This window comes from Scomber scombrus, chromosome 15 (genome assembly GCF_963691925.1).
Source record: "Scomber scombrus chromosome 15, fScoSco1.1, whole genome shotgun sequence".
Classification (NCBI taxonomy): Eukaryota; Metazoa; Chordata; class Actinopteri; order Scombriformes; family Scombridae; genus Scomber; species Scomber scombrus.
The window spans coordinates 22,702,662-22,721,487 of record NC_084984.1 but is presented as its reverse complement, the minus strand read 5'-3'; the positions used below and the strand labels follow the sequence as shown (position 1 = coordinate 22,721,487).

At 39.3% G+C, this 18,826-nt stretch overlaps 1 protein-coding gene across 1 annotated transcript in view; it reads right to left on the bottom strand.

Annotated features, from left to right (window-relative positions):
* LOC133994946 (transmembrane protein 132C-like) overlaps positions 1-18,826 on the bottom strand; it is a 109,180-nt gene that overhangs the window by 64,636 nt on the left and 25,718 nt on the right. Inside the window, exon 3 of the mRNA XM_062434190.1 lies at positions 3,914-4,057. Within this exon, the coding sequence (XP_062290174.1) occupies positions 3,914-4,057 (144 nt within the window). The remainder of the gene's footprint in view (positions 1-3,913; positions 4,058-18,826) is intronic.

Sequence of the window (18,826 nt, the reverse complement as noted above, 5' to 3'; positions counted from 1 at the left end):
AAAAGTGAGTCTTAAGACAGGTTTTAAAAGACGATACTAATCTTCCCTGCCTGAGATCTCCAGGCAGGGATTTCCACATCTGAGGGGCCTGAGCAGCAAAGGCCTGGACACCTCTAGTGACAAGTTGAGATTTTGGAACCATTAGTAGGGCCCTGATGGGGGATCTTAAGCGGAGATCGGGCTTTTAGGGAATTAGCAGATCACAGATATAGGCAGGAGCCTGACCGTTCAAAGCTTTAAAAGCAAGCAGGTAAATCTTCAAATCAATTCTAAAACTCACAGGTGACCAATAAAGTGCAGCAATGATTGGTGTAATGTGGTTGCTTCTCTGAGTATGTGTGTTAAAAGTCTGGCAACAGCATTTTGTATCAACTACAGACTTAAGACATTTCCCTTGCTGATACCACAATAAAGAGCATTGCAATAGTCAAGTCTGGAGGAAATACAAGCATGGATGAGCTTGTCTAAGTCTCCAGAGGAAAGGGATGACCTGATCTTGGTTGGCTGTCTCAGCTGAGCAAAACAGGACTGCAACACTTTGGTCATCTGAGCATCAAAAGACAACTCTGAATCAAAAATAACACCGAGGTTGTGGGCCTCTTTTAGAACACTATTATAAAAGGCTGGAGGAGATATTGTTAACATTACAAGTGCTGGAGCCAGAGGGGGTATTATAATCACTGACAAATCTCTGATTTGTAGTGTTTCAACTGCAGGAAATGTTTGGACATCAAATGTTTAATTTCAGTGAGGCTGGACATAATACAACAAACACTGGTGGTACCACACTTTTAAAATCAATGTCATGTCTATGCATGACTTGGCCCTAGGGTAGCATGTAAATAGTGAATAAGAAGGGACCCAAAATACACCCCTGGGTGAACCCAATAAAGAGAGGAACAGAAGAAAAGGAGGCATCTTCAAGCATTACAGAGAAGCACTTGTTCGACAGATAGGAGATGAACCAATCCAGAGCCACGTCACTGATGCCAACATAGTTTACCGGACAACTGATTATGACATTATGGTCCGCTGTGTCAAGTTGCTGAGCTGAGGTCACGGATAATTAAAATAAAATACAGGCCTGTGTCGCTTGTAAGTAGTAAGTCATTGGTGACCCTGACCAGAACACTCTCAGTGCTATGTAGGGAGCAGAAGCCAGATTAAAATCTTCCAAAAATGTGATTGTTGTTCATAAAAGAAATAAGTTGATTGTAGACAATTTTTTTCTATAATATTTGATAAAAAGGCAGCTTGGATATGGGTCTAAAATTGCTTAAAACAGAGGGTTTCTTTATGAGGGGGTAAACAGTGGTATGTTTACAATAGGAAAGGAGGATAATTCAGTAACTCTTCCTCTGTTGTTGTTCCACAGCCAGCCTAAATCAAATAAGACCTTTTTTTAGACTGGAAAATGTCTACAGAAAATCAATGGAGTCCACTAGCTAGTTTGACCAATAATATAACTATAAATAACATGACTGGGAACCTCTTGAAACTCCAAAACTTTATTTTGGTCTCATAAATGAAGCAGGAAGGTGCAACAGCAAAGCCTATTTCTTTCCTAAATGTAATTCAAAAAATGATTTCAGTGGGCAATTTAGGACATCTCATTTAGTTCCAATTAGGAAATCAAAAGCACAGCAGTCACACAATGTGGTTGTCCAGTCAGGTGTACAGATGTCTTCTGAGTTTTGTAACACCACAAAAACACATTGTTCAGGAGATGAAGCATATCTTGCAAACGGACTGTTTTCATTGTCTCTCCATGTAAGATAAGTATTTACAAAACTTTTTCAATTAAATTAGATTTTTCAATTAAATTACTCTCTCAGAAACATTTTAACCTTATGAAAAATGTCTTGATTAAAGTTCTCTGTTTTTGTTGCAGTCTTTGAATGATTGCTTTGTAATCACTGTGCTACAGGTATTCCATATATGTAAGCTAACAAAGCCTAAAAGCACAGGGTCACACCACGTGTTGCATTATCATTTCAAAATTCAAGGTAGTCCTTTGTCGACCAGGAACTGTGAGCCATAATACCAGAGCCAACATGTATGACCTTGATTTCAGCAGTCCTGTATAATTCAGAGTCTCTTCTCCTCAGTGGCGCCATAAAAGAGATGCATGCAAATGATAGAGGACTTGTCATTCATCACTGTCGTCACCTTGACGCCCTGGAGGAAATAACAGCCCAGTCACTTCCTGGGTGCAGCTACTTTATCTTCACCTAAAACCGTTTGGCTGCCAAGTTGAATGTCGTTACGTCATTGACTAATACGGCACACACAAAGACACACATACTTATTATTCATTAATGGAAGCGCAGTCATGTAAGCAGCAGCCACCAACACATGAGCACACATACATATTTAGTCTGTTTCTCTCATATTCTCTAATGCGTTGTATTTGGTAAAATCTCACTGAATCTTTCAAATATTTTCTTGTCAATTAATGTGCCTCTTAATTTCTCAATTAAAGATACAGTGAAATAATATAATCCTATGTCTCTGGGTTAATTGTTAAGTTATAAAGGTCTTGTTCACATGCCAAATATATGTCAAAAAAGTCACCCTGTCTTTTCTCTTCGTGTAAAATGTTTTCAAGTGTTTGATGAGTCATCTTGATTTCAGGGGCATATATAAAAATGTATCAAATCAAATTTGCTTTTCAGCAACGAGTTAACTGCACGCATCATATAAAACTCCCCGCTTGACTTGAATCACAATCAGAGTGTCATCCCTAATTCAAATCTTTTATGTTGTAGAATACCCAATTCTATCCACCACGTTAATTGATTTGATTGTTTTTGTTTATTATTTCATTGTGCCATAAAAAGTCAGAAAATAATGTAAAATGACCATCACAATTTCCAAAAGCCCAAGATGACTTCTTCAAATTGCTTTTTTGTCTGATTCACTAAATGTAAGACAAAAAAGCTGAAAAAAGCACTGAGAAGTGTGAACCAGCAAATGTTGATAAAATACATAAACACTGAATTGATCATTAAAGTAATTGTTTGATTTTCAAACCAAAGTAGACTCCAATGCAATCACCAGTACTGTTTTTGATATAACCACTGTGCTTTATATTACTGCCAAGCATTTTCAAAGAATACCACTTATTTTAGATAGAGTTCTTACTTTTGACGCAGCCATTTGTATTTAATGTATAGTATGATTGGTACATTCAAGGCCTTACTGCCCTCAGTTTTAAGTGTCATCTTTTGAGCAGCAGCCTCTTTCCTATTATTGTAGTCAGTCTACTTACTGTAGATATATTGTAAAATAGGTCACAAATATAAAGTGTATTTTCTTTTAGCAGGAAAGGCTAAATCATTCTCTCAAATAGTCCAGCCCTGTAGTTTTTAACAAATGCTACTCATACAGGAAAACTGTATTTTGGGGGACTATTTTCAGATACAGATTTGGTGCTCTAGTGATTATTTGCAGCAGCAGGACTGTGTATGTAGGAGCAACTCAAAATAAATTACAGTACTCATGTTCATCCTAATGAAGGCACATGTCCCCAAGAGCAACAGTGTAGCTCACTGATGTGTTATTAAAAGTTTTTGGACAGCAATGGAGGTTTATGGCACAGAGGAATAATGAATATCAGGCCTACACAGACTTGTTAGTAGGATCAATTGATGTTGGCTTGGCCCTTTAAAAAGCTGTATTAACAGTAAGAAAAACCGTGTTACTTGAACAACACAGTTTATTAACTACAGTGCCAAGGAATAAATGGCACAAATGCTGAGTCATGCCCTTTTTTATTGTTACTTTACAATCACTCTCTACTGACTGTCCAAATAATTGACAAGTGTCATGCTGCTTTTTGGATGTTCAGTGGCGTTCACTTCATATTTCATTTGTGCATTGATTCATTCTGTCAGAAGTGAGTCAGACATACCTTTGACTGAAACTACTCTCCTTCCGCCGACAATGAAGGGTGACAATTCTGTGACCTTCACTTCTGACATCCTGGCTCACCGTCCACACAACTGGGTTAATGGTGCTGGCCCCCAGGAAAGCCACTCCATCCTTCAGCTTGACCCTGAAACACACACACACACACACACACACACACACATGCAAAAGTTAAAAAAGTTTCACAAACAGCTTCACAAACATAACGCACTGTCCTACTTTACTTTCTCTCTCTCAAACACACACACAAACATGTCAAAAGAAAGAAATTAAATGGATAATAATAATAATATGGAGGTGTTTTAGATGTCTGTCACAGAGGTCACAAACAATCCCTCATGGTCTCTCCCTCACACTTAAACATGCAAGAAGGACATGAAATCAGTCACCACAATGAAGTTGTACAATAGCCAACTGAAAAAAAGGAAGAAAGGCTTTTGGAGGTTGCTTGTTGCTTGTTACTGAGAAAATCATACCATTTCTTATAAAAGGTTGACATAGGAAATGCTTATCCATTTTGTATATAATGAGTGAAGAAATCTCACATGCCCTTTATTCATACTTTTCCTTGGGATGAATATTGCTTTAGCAAAGTCAGGCTGGCATGTACAAGCCAAATTATTACATTAGCAGTGATGAAACCAAGCATCAGAACAACAGATGGCACGTTTGCTTAATTGAAATAATCACAAGTCAGGGGTAGCAAGTTTAAATTAACCTCTGCAAAAGTGTGTTTAACCATAATGAGCATACATATTGAATGTAGGAGTAGCCTTACATGACAGGTCTTGTTTTACACACTGTAATATCCCAACATCAGGACTCTCTGGAGCAATAAATAGGCGACAAGCTCCAGTTCAGACACTTTTGGTAATTTCCCCTCACACCTGGGGTTTTGAAAGGAGTCCAATTTCAGCAGCCTGCATGCCACCTCTGCCCCTGCCCCACCCTTTTTGTCCCTCCATTACTCCCATTAATCTCAGTCACAGTCTGTGGGAGGCCATACAGGTGCCAAAGAGGCATGACCTCCTCCTTTTCCAGTATACTGACACGCTGTTTCTTTCTTTTTCTTTCTCCTTCTCCGTCACATGAAATTACCATGAAGTACATGAGCACCTTTCAGAACTCTTCCAATTTGACAAATTGCTCTTGTTCAAATCACTGGCAAGAAGGGGGCAGAATATTTCATGTGGTGGAAAAAGAAAGGAGAGAGTTAGCAAGGGAAGGCAGATCTAAAGTAAAAACACCAAAAGCACAAAAAAAGGTGAGGCTAAAGACACATTTCCATTCAGTGAGACATGAACGCTGGGTAATTTTTCCCCACATCAAAATAATTGGAGACTGTCCTCGTTCTGGAACTGTCAAAGACTTGTAAAAGATGGAGGGGGAAAAAAATAAGCGTTAACAGGGGATAATGACATGACAAACCATGCAGCAGTCCTTAGAAGAGCACAGTCATTACATCTTCCGTGTTCAACCGGTCTTCTTTGATCTTATCCAGGACACTGAGGCGGTAATAACTGGCCTTGTGTTGGTCGCTGCTCCTGACGAGCTAAGATAACGACTGCTGGTGTGGAAGACACAGACAATAACTAGGAGGAGATGACTGATTGCCGTCTGCCCTCCTGTTTCCCAGTTGTCACCTTAGCCAAGGCACAGTAATTACTACAGACTCGCCAGCACATTCAGCACTGACAGAGGACTACAGGGGGAACGATAATCAACTAATATGGACTAAACTCTGACAGTATACTGTGTGTTGTATTGATTAAGCATCAAATGCCAACTTGAAGGTACACATTTTTTCACTCCCCTGATAATTGTTTTCCCCAGCTTTTTAAAAACGTGTATAAGTGATGACAGTAACTTTTAAGTTGTTGGTGACTAAGCCAGCAATGTCAAAATATCTCTTTGGTGTCACAATGATTTAAATTATGTTATTTAATTGAGTAAATTATTAATCAATAAACCCAGATTAATAGGAAACTAATCTGCAACTCTTTGTCAAGTGTTTAACTGTCTTTAGTTTTTTCCAACAAAAATATATATTGCTTCCAGCTTCTCAAAGGTAAGAATTATATGCTTTTCTCTGTCATACATGACTGTAAACTGAATATATTTTAGTTGTGGACTGCTGGTTGGACAAAACAAGGCATCACCTTGGATTGTGGGAATTTTTAATATTCTGCAGATACTGTATATCGCTAATGAAAATAATCGTTAGTTGCAGCTCTACATTAATTAATGAATTAACTGGATGGATTGATGAATTTTGTCATACAATGAAGAACTCCTGAACTACAGTTTCAATGTGCTGCCCAAGGTCCTGATACTCTGTGGTCTTAATGACTAACATTCCTTTCCAATTCAATCTAAATAACATTCAGCTGTTTCACACCTGCCTTATAATTCTCTCTCATCTTGTTTCTTCCTTCAGCATCATATTCTCTCAATTTCTCTCACACTCATGCCCAATTTGACAGACACACCCAAGCGTGTGCTATAGCCAACGAGCATGGGGGCTAAATTAACAAATGGCATGTTGTAAATTAGATTGGTTTGGCTAATATGATTTCTGGTGAGGGAAGACGAATGGGGGAGGGGGCAGCAATAAAGGAAAGCAATCTGAAGGGAGGTTTCCTTTCGCATGCATCAGCACATGAAGCTGCCTCGTTAATTCCATGAAAACCTGCATCAGTGGAATGAGTATTTACAGATGAGATGAGGTTGTCAGAAAAGACAGTTTTTGGCTCTCCTTGATTGATGCTCCAAAATGACCAGTGGCCAGTGCCCAAATAACATGTCAACACACCTTGCACTCTGGCATAAACTGGTTCAGTTTAGTTCTTACTTCTGTGTTTTTGGGTTGTTTTGTTCAAAAGCAGGCATGTTTGATCAAAATAAACTATATCAATATAGCATGTTTCAAAACATAGTTAAAGTGCCGTACAATAAAAACAAAATATATTTGACATACAGAGAGATTAAAACAAACTAAAGAACACAAAGGTTGTAAAACACTAAAATTAAAAATTGATTTAAAAAAACCCAACAACAACATGTAATTGAAAACAAGGAAATGCTTTTTGTTAAAAGTACAGTGAAAACAGAGACTCAGAGGAGTCACAGTTTCAGACAGCATTATTTCCTCAGGCAGGTTGTTCCAGAGCCACAGAGCCATGATGGCAAGGGCTCTATCCTCTTTAGTTTCCAGCCTGGACACTGGGAGAGACAGAAGACCATTGCCCGAGGATCTCTACAAACTACACTAAAGTCCATAAGGGATTAAAAGGTTAAAATAATCTAGAGCCAGGCCATGAGGAGCCGTAAAGGTAATCAATAGTACCTTAAAAATCAACCCTAAAACAAACAGGGGGCCAATGTAAAGAGGCTAAAACAGGTATGATGTGATTGTGCCTCTTAGTTCAAGAGAAAAAGCATGTATAACAGTTTCTGCATCTCTAAAATGAAAATATATCACATTTTTTTGCAATATATCTGAAAGCATGATTGACCCTGACTAGAATTGACCATTGATGTCTTTGATTGACCATACTTCATATGGGAAAATTACTACAGGAAGAAAAGACACAAAACATCCTATTTGACAAATATGATGAGAACAAGTCTGATGTAGCAACAGATATGTCCAACCAGATAATGCCATAATCAATTGTGTTGAAGGCTATACTTAAGTCAAGCAGCACAATAATTGAACACATGCCTTTGCCAGTGTCACAGCCCCAGCTATGACCTCTTGAGTTTCCTTGTTTGTCTGTCTTGTCTCCTCCCCTTGTGCTCCTCCCCTGTTTGTGTTTCCTTTGGCAGAGGCAGGGCTCAGTGGTGGAGGTTTGGCACACCTGTAATCAATCCCAATCAACAGCTGCAGTATAAAGACCTGGTTCACCCTTCCATCCCCTGCCAGATAGTTCCGCTACTCATGTGGTAACGCTGGGCCGTACTTCTCGTGTGTTCTTGTGGTTTTGCTTGTTGAAGATTATTGTTGTTGTAACCGCTCTCTCCTGTCCCCTCCACAATTTTCACCTTCCCCACCTGCTGGTGCCCTGGATCCCTCTCCTCGTGCACTGCCTTCCCCTCGTGGACATTCCCTCACCAACCTTCCCTGGAACCCTACCCCAGACCCAGCCACTGCTCCCTCACTACCCCCACTCTCCCTGTTATTAAAACCCTGCTTTTTTGAGTTACTTCCTGTTTGTTTGCTCGTCTCTGGTCTGCTCTGGGGTCCTATTGTTTCTGGCCGTGACAGCCAGCAATCATTAAAAGGTCTTGAGTGATTTTTAGAATAGCTGTCTCAGTGCTTTAGTACTGATGGAAACCTGATTGACACTTTTCAAAGATACTATTGTCTTCCCAAGTAACAAGATGCTGCTTTGGAACATTTTAAAGTCATTTTAGAAATTGGACAATAATTATCTAGAAGGACATTTGTTTTCCTTTTTTTTTTGGACTGGTTGGACACAAGCATTTCTGTGACACAAACAGTAGACAATGAGCTGGTCAAAATAGAGCATTGGGCCCTATACACTTCATTACTTCAAATAAAAACTTTGGAGTTGGAATTATGTTATTACTTTGGCTCAAAGTATCCCAAACCTCTAAAAAGGAACGATTGGAGGGAAATACCAAGTTTTATTGACACCACCTTTCTAGCAAAGTGCGATAAAAACTTTTCCCAGTCAGCATCATAATCAGCGGAGGCGCAAGGAGAGGCTGCATTGATCAACTGATCAATAGTCTTAAATAGAAATCTATGGCTGCACGGATGGGAAGAAATAAGTCCAAAAAATAGTATGTTCTTGTGTCTTTTACCACCCTGTTATAAAGGAGTAATAACCCTTTTAGAGCCACAAAGTGGGGCTGGAGACTTGATTTTTTTTTTTAATCAATGTTCTGTTTTTTTGCTTTTCCTTTTACAGCTTCAAGTGTCATTTAACCAGGTCTGTGTTCTTAACTTTGAGTTAGATCTAGTCTTCAAAGTGGCTTTGAGATCTATGGTTGAGGAACACAGATAATTAAAATAATTAACCTAATCATTGGTGTAGGAGAATTCAGGAAACACATTCCATGGGAATTAAACAGTGTACAGAATACTAAGCTTATTAAAGATGCAAATGTACTTAGAACAGGATAATACAGTATTAAATGCCTGTAATTCACAGTTAAAGCAATGCATAAAGCAGTGATCAGATAAAAAAATCAGATATAGATATTCGCAGACCCAGACTAAAACCAGACATATGTTGTTGAAAGTTAAAAGATTTAGAAATACTTAAAAATGATTACCAAGTTAAATAGCATCCTTTTAAAGGAGGAGAAGCAATTACAACCTATTTGGTTACATTTGGCTTTCTGTGGGCTGTAACAAGGCAACAAGATTGGCTAAAATATTCATAATCTGGAGGGCACAATCCAGCACTCTGATCACTAGATTATAACCAAAATTCTGTTACAAAACATGAAATCTAAATCAGCAAAAGAGATACAAAATAATGTATTTTATTAGATTGGGATTGAGAAGCACCATTTTAAATAGTCTGTGTTGGGTTAAAACTAAAGTTAGAACTAGAGCTGGAGTTTGCTCCAGATCATTATGAAATTGTTAATCTTACCTGCTGCGTAAGATGTGCTCATTTCATTTGACAGACCAGTGTGTAATTACTACAGGAACTTTACAACTGCATGAAACTAGTTTTAGAGCTACTGTAGAAGGACCTGGACTCACCCAGTATCAGTAAATCTAGCAGGTTTCAGCTGAAGTTTCATTTTCAAAGCCATTAGATGAGACCCAAATCTATTCACATGAAATCCATAGCATTTGAAAAAACTGGGTCTGTTCCAGAAGGTTCTAAAATTGTCCGCATATGGAACTCCCAATGCAAAAAAATGGTCCTTAAGCCAGGTGTGAAGCTGATGAGCATGGCTGAATTTTATTGGGAAGCAGACAGATGTTCATGGAGCAGATGTGGATACTTAGTGTCAATATCCGAAACTAAGGCTCCTGGTAGCAACAAGTTACAGTTCCAGGAAGTGCAATGTACCGGACCATCAATGATCCCATAATCAATGTTTTGGGACCAGATGCAAGAGGATGAGGAGCTGCAGTGGACTGAAGTTAGGCCCTAGCACAACCGCTATCCCACTGATGCTGGCCACACCTGCCCAACTAGGAGCTCACCATCGCGGGACAGGTACGACCAGCTGAATGGCCGTTGGTGCCGGCTGGCTGGTAACTAACCCGAGAAGGGCTGGTATGAGCTGTCATGCTGCCGGTGCTCCCTGCAAATGCCATGGTAGGAGCCCAGGGTAGTTGGGCTGATTCCTGAAGATTCTACAAAACAAATCTGTTTGATAGCAGGAGTCCTTCCTAGCTGGTGGGTGGTGACCAGGGTCTTCTGGCTTTCCCTCCACCACAGACAGTAGAGCGTTGCTGAGGAGGAAGTGAAGTTGAGCAAGCCAGCAGTAACAACATGGTATGACCAGCCCATGGAAAAGTCTTCAAGCATTTGTCCATCCTTTAATCGAACAAGGGTATGAGGGCCATGCAGCTCCTCGATTTTTCTAGGTCAGTCTGATGCAGCTGGGGCACCCAGTCGACAGGTGAGTAGGTATAGGAACACCAAGAGTGTTCAACACCAAAACAGTTTTCAAACACTAATTAAAACCAGCTAAACTTTTTTTTTTTACTGCTGTCAGCATGGAGGGAATAGAAGTGGAAATGATGAGGTTCAAGATTAAGATGGTAATGAGCTAATCGCATTCATGATAAGGGCAAAGTTGCAACGATTACATGCTGTCATTCAAGTGTGTTTTTACGAGGGCTGGGGGGTTATGTTTGTTGGTAGGTCAGGATTGGGTAGGGGCGAGCTGTGTAAAGGTCTTTATATTGAGCACAGAAGGAAGGATAGCTTGGTGTGTTTGATCAGAGCAAGAATGGTGGTTTACAGAGACCAGCCAAGTGAATTAGAGAAGACAGGTATTGTATAAGAGTGGATGAAAAAGGACAGAGTTATGGAGGAAAACATTCAGTAGAGGAGAAGAGTTGAAGAGATATACAAAGAGAATAAGAAAATCAAAGATGTAGTCATCACTGGAATTTTACTGCCTGTTACAATCTAACATTTCCAACAGTGAAAGGGGGAATATACGGTATGTCAATGTCATCCTCAGAAGGCCATTTCCGAGGTTATTTTACTATTTTGCGTACAAACAATAACAAGGAAACATTAGGAAAGTGGTGCCTTGTATTGCCATCCTGGTGATAACAGATCATTACTCTGGCAAGGATGGAAATACAAAATTGAGAGAGCCCAAAAACTTTATAAACTCACTGCACAGACATAGACAGACACACACACACACACACACACACACACACACACACACACACACACACACACACACACACACACACACACACACACACACACACACACACACACACACAGTCTGTGTCTATATCTGATATAATGTTAACACATTGGCAGAGAGTAGGCTGGTGGACAAAGCTAACCTTTAGTGAAGATAGATGAAAGTGAGAACAATTGCTCTGATATCAGTTCCATCACAAAGAAACCACCTTTGGTTTCTACATCACAGAGCAGTTCCTACAAAGGGAGATCCAAATGAGGAAAAGCTGCTGCCTCAATAGCCAGGACTGTAATACAGATGAGCCAAAGCACATTCATACATAACCTGCTACCCGGTTGTGAGGCATCATTAACTAATCCCACTGAAACGCTCCAAACCACTGAAGAAAAAGCCCCCTTAGAAGACAAATTGGTCTGGTGATTAGTTAAATGTGAAACACACAATAACTCATAGTAGGGCACATTTTCTGAATTTATTTTGAAAAGGCAGTTTAGCTGAATTCAATTTACTGACAGCAGGTGAAATTGGCCAAATCGCATTGAGCTACTTTATCTGGCCTGTGTCCCTTAATTCTCACACACCTGCAGCTAAATCCAGTTATGAAATAAACACACAGGCTGTTGGGCATGGCAACCCTTTATGTTCTCTCCCTCTTTCTCTATCTGTCTTGGTTAATAAACAAAATAATCTCTATCACCTTGGGGTAAAATTAAATTAGACAGTGGCCAAAGACAGGTGAACCAGGCTGGGAGCCGGTCCAATAAATTAGTAAGGTGAAACGGGGCTGCGCCGGAGATACTCAGAATCAATTAGCTGAGGAGTAGTTGTCGGCAGAGTGTTTTTAGGGGCGAGCGGACACAGGCCGATGCCGAGATAAAGAGAGAGCTAATTCAATTAATGAGTTTGATGCTGTTCTTCCATTTATCAGAGCTAGTTAAAAGTGCTGGTGCGTGGCAACGCTGTGAACAGAGGACAAGATTAACGCTATCAGATAAAGAGTGTTCGCCAGACAAAGCTCATCTCCACCCATGCATTCTGCTGCGTTTTCCTCTGTCTCACCCCTTTGTCTCACTTTCACCAGTGTCTCTTTCCCTATCTCGCTCCGTCTGCCTCTATCTTTTCCCGATGAAACATTCTGCTTCACTGTATCTACACACCCAAGCCTTTCTCAAATCACTCTCTATCCTCCCCCTTCACCAGAGCCCCTGTGTCTATATCTGGTTCCCTGCAGTTTAATCTTTATATTTTTTTAAGGGAACCAAATATCCTTCACACTGTAGGTCACTCTTATTTACTTTATTTTATTGTGAATTTTCAGTTGGTAAACCTGTATCCGGTCATTTGAAGGTGAGTTAAGTAAGGTGAGTACAAGTGACTGGCAGTGTGCATGATTTCTGGATTCTTCCTATAAGCACCTGTGAGTAAGATTTCATGTTATGAAGACAAAAAAAAAAAATCTATGGAACATTTTTAGAGATGCTAGCAGCAATGGTTGATCCGGACTGAAATATCTCAACAGCTATTGGGTGGATCGCCATGAGAATTTGTACAGAAATTCATGGTCCCCAGAGGATGAATCCTAATTACTTTTGTGATGCCCTGACGTTTCCTCAAGCACTCTATTGCTTCAAGAAATATATTGGTTTATTTATCTAACAGACTGGTTTTCCTTACAATGAGTATTAGCATGGTTGTAGACCATATTATCTTAGTCTTGTTTACTTTTACTTCTTTCTGCTTTTTTTATCCTCACTCTTGTATTTGCTTGTGAGGGACTGAACAGTGAGGCACATAATGCAAAAAGTGGGTTTTTAATACAATGATGATTTACAAAGCAGTGTATGGTAACTAACCGAATTGGGTCCTTAAAAACTGAACTGAATTAAGAATACAGCAAACTGAATTACATAACATAACTGACCTTGAAAAAGACGAAACTGACCCAACAAATGACACATGAAGGGAGCACACTGTATATTGGCTGTTGAAACCATTTAAGAAATGCACTATAACTAAATTAAAAAGAAATAAAGACCAGCAACTCACAAGATAGAAAATTGCACCCTTCATCTAAATTTTGTATATCAAAAATGCTCATAAACTTAAATGCAAAATCCTAATGTGTTGGTTGTTTACATATGAACATCATCAAACTGACCTTAAAGAAAAAGAGCAGAATCAAAGTGAGGATGAGTGGACAACATTACTGTATTGTACCGTGAGTAGGCTAACAGTACTTGAGAATGACTTGATAAACAAATCCAAGAACTTTTACTTTCAGCTCAAGCTAAACATAGCATGTGGGATGGTCTTATCATTGAAACCTACGCAATGCAGTCTAATACAATAATCTCGCCACAAGTACTACCTCGCGCTAGGCTGTAGATGCAGTCCGAGGTATTTTGCTCCATTTGTTTGAAAAGGAATTTTTCACATTTGACTTAGAAAGAAAAGGAGGATTTAAAGAATGTCTTGTGATAATTTCCTCTGGATGTTTCTGGGAAAAGGAAGCCTTGCATGATGTTTATTTGAGCTTTCAATTCACCCTTGTGAAATGTCAATTTTACTTCTCGCTACCATTGACCGTCTCCTCATCTCACCATTCTTTACAGTACTAGACAGTGAATGGCTGCACTTTGAGGATACTGGAGCTGTGAAGGGTTAAACGCTACCCATCTATCAAGGGACAAAGATGATCAAAGGGAGTACTACTGAAAGTGCTACTTAGTCTTTTTAACCTGGAGTGGATTTTATTGAGTGCTACTTAATTGAGGAGTTGCTGACTATCACCGAACACTGGGCACATTTGCAATCAGGTGGCTAGGCAAGGAACAGTGCTGCCCAAGTAAAGCACATATTTGCTTTTCAGTCAGAGAGGAGAGGAGCTGATTGCCTTCAGCTAAATTTTCTCTTTATCAGTGTGTTTTTCTCAATCCCTGAAAAACACATGGAGCATGGTGATGCCTCAACTAAGATCTCTTTTGCATGCTTTTTTTTTTAATTAAAAGGGAAGAGCAGCCAGATGACTGAGATATGGAGCATGGACCTGAGCTTTGGGAGATTTAAAAAAAAAAATGAAAAAGAAATGACTGTCAGAGGAGCATGGTTGACTTCAAATGAGAAGAGGTTCAAAATGTGTGCTGGCCATTGCCTCATGACATCAACAAATCCATGACAGATCAAGAGCAAGCATATGGGCAGGAGCACTGAGAAATGAATTCGAGTTGAATTCAGAGAAGCTCCTGAGCTTTCTCTCAGAGGAAAGAAACATTTTATTTGAAGACTTAGGCAAGGTTTCTTATATACAGTACATCTTAAGTACATATCACTTTCAAAAAAATGTATTATCACTGTCAATAAATGACAAATGAATAAATGAGAAGTGTCATGCTTTATGAATGGTTTCACATTAAAAATAATACATCAATCTGACATAGCTATTTTCTTTCACATTATTGAACATTAATGGAATCCTTAAAGCATCATTTTTGTAACCAAAGCCCTCAAGAGTGCTATTATAATAAGACGATGAGATAGCACTAATGTGGGGCTCATTTATGCATAATGCATGGCTGCTGTTTTGGACCAGAATACAACCCATACATAAACTATATAGTGAGGGGTAAGATGTAATTACAGCATTATTTACTCAAAATGAGAGGATGAGGATGAGAAAGAAAATGATAGGAAATTAAATTGTTGCTCATATAAAGAGAAATGTATCAAATCCTACTGCTTGAAGCAGTCACTGACTGTTTTCTTCTGCCTCAAGCTCTCATTATCTACATATGTCATATTATATTATAAGCTTATTGCCAAAACTATAAGAACAAACTGTCAAAGAGAAAGGCAACAAAGAATACATGATATTCTGAATAAAAGAAAGGCTGGATGTGGGTGGGTATTGATCGAGATGACAAGGAACTTTGTGTATGTGCGGCAATTGTGTACATGAAAGCGGGCCAACGGGATGATGACACCAAGGGGTGTGACAGCGTAACAACCACTGTGGCCAAAAGCAAGTCACCTCCAGTAAATCACAGCATGGCTCCCCTCACAGCTTGATATGTAAAAATTCAAGAACATTACCAATCTGGTGGCCTACATGTGGGATAGTTCGACCCGCATTTGAGTCATGGGATTTGTTGAGCAAGCACGGGATTTCAGATTAACACAAATTTGAAATATGTGTCACCATGGTTTTCTTCTTTATTTTTCATGTTTGCAGAAATGTATGCCTAGCAGTGTACTAAAAAAACTTCCCGTTTTTTATTCACTTTAATGCCAGGATTTCAAGAACTCACTACAACTGCTGCTGTTGTAGATTAGCTGAAGGAATGAGGTCATGTTGCTCCAGACAGAAGCTTGATCCCTATGGCTTCCATTTGAACACAAGCCTAGCCAGTTAAATAGGGGACAGAGCAAACACATGCAGACACTGCTTCCAGTAAAACCTATTTGACATAAGGATGCATCCAGGGGATAAAAATTAGACTTTGCGTTGGATCTGTTGGGTCGGACGGATGATCCAGGACTGATCCAATATTTGGATAGACGCAGAAGGGGGGCAAGCAGCATAATCTCAGGATGTAGCTGGACAGATTATGGCGAATTGGTAAACCTGATGTAGGAAGGGTTACACAGATTAACAGTGATGCTGTCAGTTGTAGCAGTGGCCGGGCACATGCCATAGCATTGCTGTAAATTGATTTATGTAGCCCAAAATTACAAATTTTCCTCAAAGGGTTTTGTAATCTGTACATCATATGACACCCTCTATCCTTAGACCCTCTATCCTCTATCCTCTAGATGCATTGTCCAGATGAGGGAATTCTCCCCAAAAACCCTTTAATGAGGAAAAACTGGGAAAACCCAGGAAGAGAAACGGAGGAGAAACGCTGTTGCGTTGTAAGGTAGTGCTTTCAAATCAACTTGTAAGAGAAGAGGCAAATATTTCAAAGACTTATAGTGCAATACTTTCAGTGCTAAACTTGATAATGTACTTACATTAGGTTTTTTTTCTGTCATTGAACACATGAACACATATCAGCATCAATACAGATATAATAGCATTTTTTATTACAGTTGCACGATATCTGGTGGTCTACTATGTCCATATCAATAACATTACATTGAATGAAGCAATGTAATGAACTTGTAGATGAAATATATTTGCGATTTTCACTAAAGGGTTTGGTGAAAATGATTTCCAGACAGATAGTACTGTCAGAAAACAGCTTTTGTAGCTTTGCACATCAAGGAGATGAAAAACAAAAAATCATAATTGCCATATGTATGCAAATTACATCAATCTGAAGCCATTACTGAAACAATTAATCTTTAGCAATCACTAAAACATTTTAATCACGATCGTTACAAATGGTTGACTATTCATTATGCCCTCTAATTAGATCATAAATTGTATGAATATAGTGTTGCGGGAGGTTTTGAAGGATGTGACTCGCTGGGGACAAAAAACAAAAGCCAGCTAGGACTGATGAAGTGTGCTGTATTAATGGCACTGGGAGTCAGGGTTGCTGAGAAGGGACTAAATGCCTGTTCTCTCCTGACTTCATCTATGACTGATTTATTGACTGTCTGACAGACTGACTGGGGGTTTGCAGATGTTGGGTCAGGTGATCAAGATCAGGGGTCAAATGTTACACTATGTCATTCAGCTGTCCTGAGGTAGGGGGCTATCAATATTCCTGATGTAATTGATTAAATGCTACCTGCTAGTGTGAGTGAGCTCTGGCAGCAGTATAGACGCATTCTTGGTGTGGTTATGTTGTTCATGTGTTGTTGTCGTCTATGTCAGTACTGTGACATTTGTGCAGAGCCGTGGGAAGGCAGTGCAGTAAGTGCTGGAGTGGCAATGTGACAAGAAAGATGACAGCCACCATGCTAAACCAACATTTCAGACAATGTCCATTGAAAAAACTGTCACAGTGGTGTCAGAAAAATTGTTTCAAAGTGTGAGAAGAATTGGCTCTTAGTGAGGAAACTTCAATAAAATAAATTCCAACCTGGTTTCATTCACAGCATCAAGGTTATGTTCACATAGTCTCAGCCATTCTCAAGGCATGAAATAAAGCGTTTGTCTAAAATGTCCACCCACACCATGTGCAGATTATTGGAAAATGCTGAGGTGAAATTGCAGGTGAATCAATTCAGGCCTGATCTGTAAAAGCTGGCATGTCAGCCAGTATATTAGCCCCATTTGCACTTCATTATGTGCACCAGCGGGCAGTGTTGAACACTCACCATCAGCACGCTCCACCGCTTACAGGAGAAAGGGGAAAGGACCCAAGTCACTACTGAGTCATCTGACAGGGTTTAAAAATGGTGTTTGTCTCTGCAAATCTGTGCAATTGTGAAAGAAACTGAGTCATGTGAAGGATGTGATGGGGACAGAGAGAAAGAGAAGTACTCAAAGAGAAGATAGAGGGATGACTTAGGGATTGAATAATTGATTTTGATGAGAGTCTGGATGGAAAAACAACATATAATCTCTGCTCTATGCTGTGCTTTTCTTTTGTTTCAAAAAGAGTGGGAAAGTGAGAATTGTTGCTTTAAAGTTTGTTTTGAGTGAGATACAACCGTTCTTCTATCCTCACAAGCAAACAAAAAAAACAAAAAAAGAAAATCACATGAGGATTTACAGATACAAATATTTTTATTTGATATTTTTTTGAGTATTTTGCAAAATGGAGCTTTGTTACTACTACCTTTATGAACAATAGAGTCTTCAAAAAATCCTATTCCTCCTTTTTTCTGACTGCCTTTCCCTTCATCATCCCTTCCTCTCTAAGTTGTTATTTTTCTCCCAGTTTCCCTCTCAGGACCTGATCAGAGATTTTCTTCACAGCACATATTTGTGTCAACATAGGTTTTTAAATGTAGCTTGGGGCAAGCCGCACGTCTTGGAGTCAGAGCAATACCTGATTTCTAAATCCTTTAACATACTGTAATATGGTGGTAGTGACATAAAAATTAGCAGCATGAAACTTTTTTTGTTAATTGGCACATCTTGCAGTTTGTTTAGAAATTAAATGCTGAAGTAAGAATTGAAAACAACTGAGCTGAAAATTAAAATTACATAACAGACAGTTAACTATCCTCAAAGCTTTATTTTTAAAACTTTATCTTTACCAAATGGTTTCATCATGCACCGTTCACAGTGGCTTATTTTGTACTCACTGTGAAGTGCATGCCTTACATAACCAAAGGAGGAATGAAATTTAGGTGAAATTTAGGGCTTATATATAAGCTGACCATGCACTTAAGGTTGATCTCATAAACATGGTGTCACACACACACACACACACACACACACACACACACACACACACACACACACACACACACACACACACACACACACACACACACACACACACACACACACACACACACACAAACACTCAGTACTGAGTAAATATGGGTTCTTATTATAGTTTTTTATCAAAACTAAAATATGGACCCATGTCCATTTCAAGAGAACATT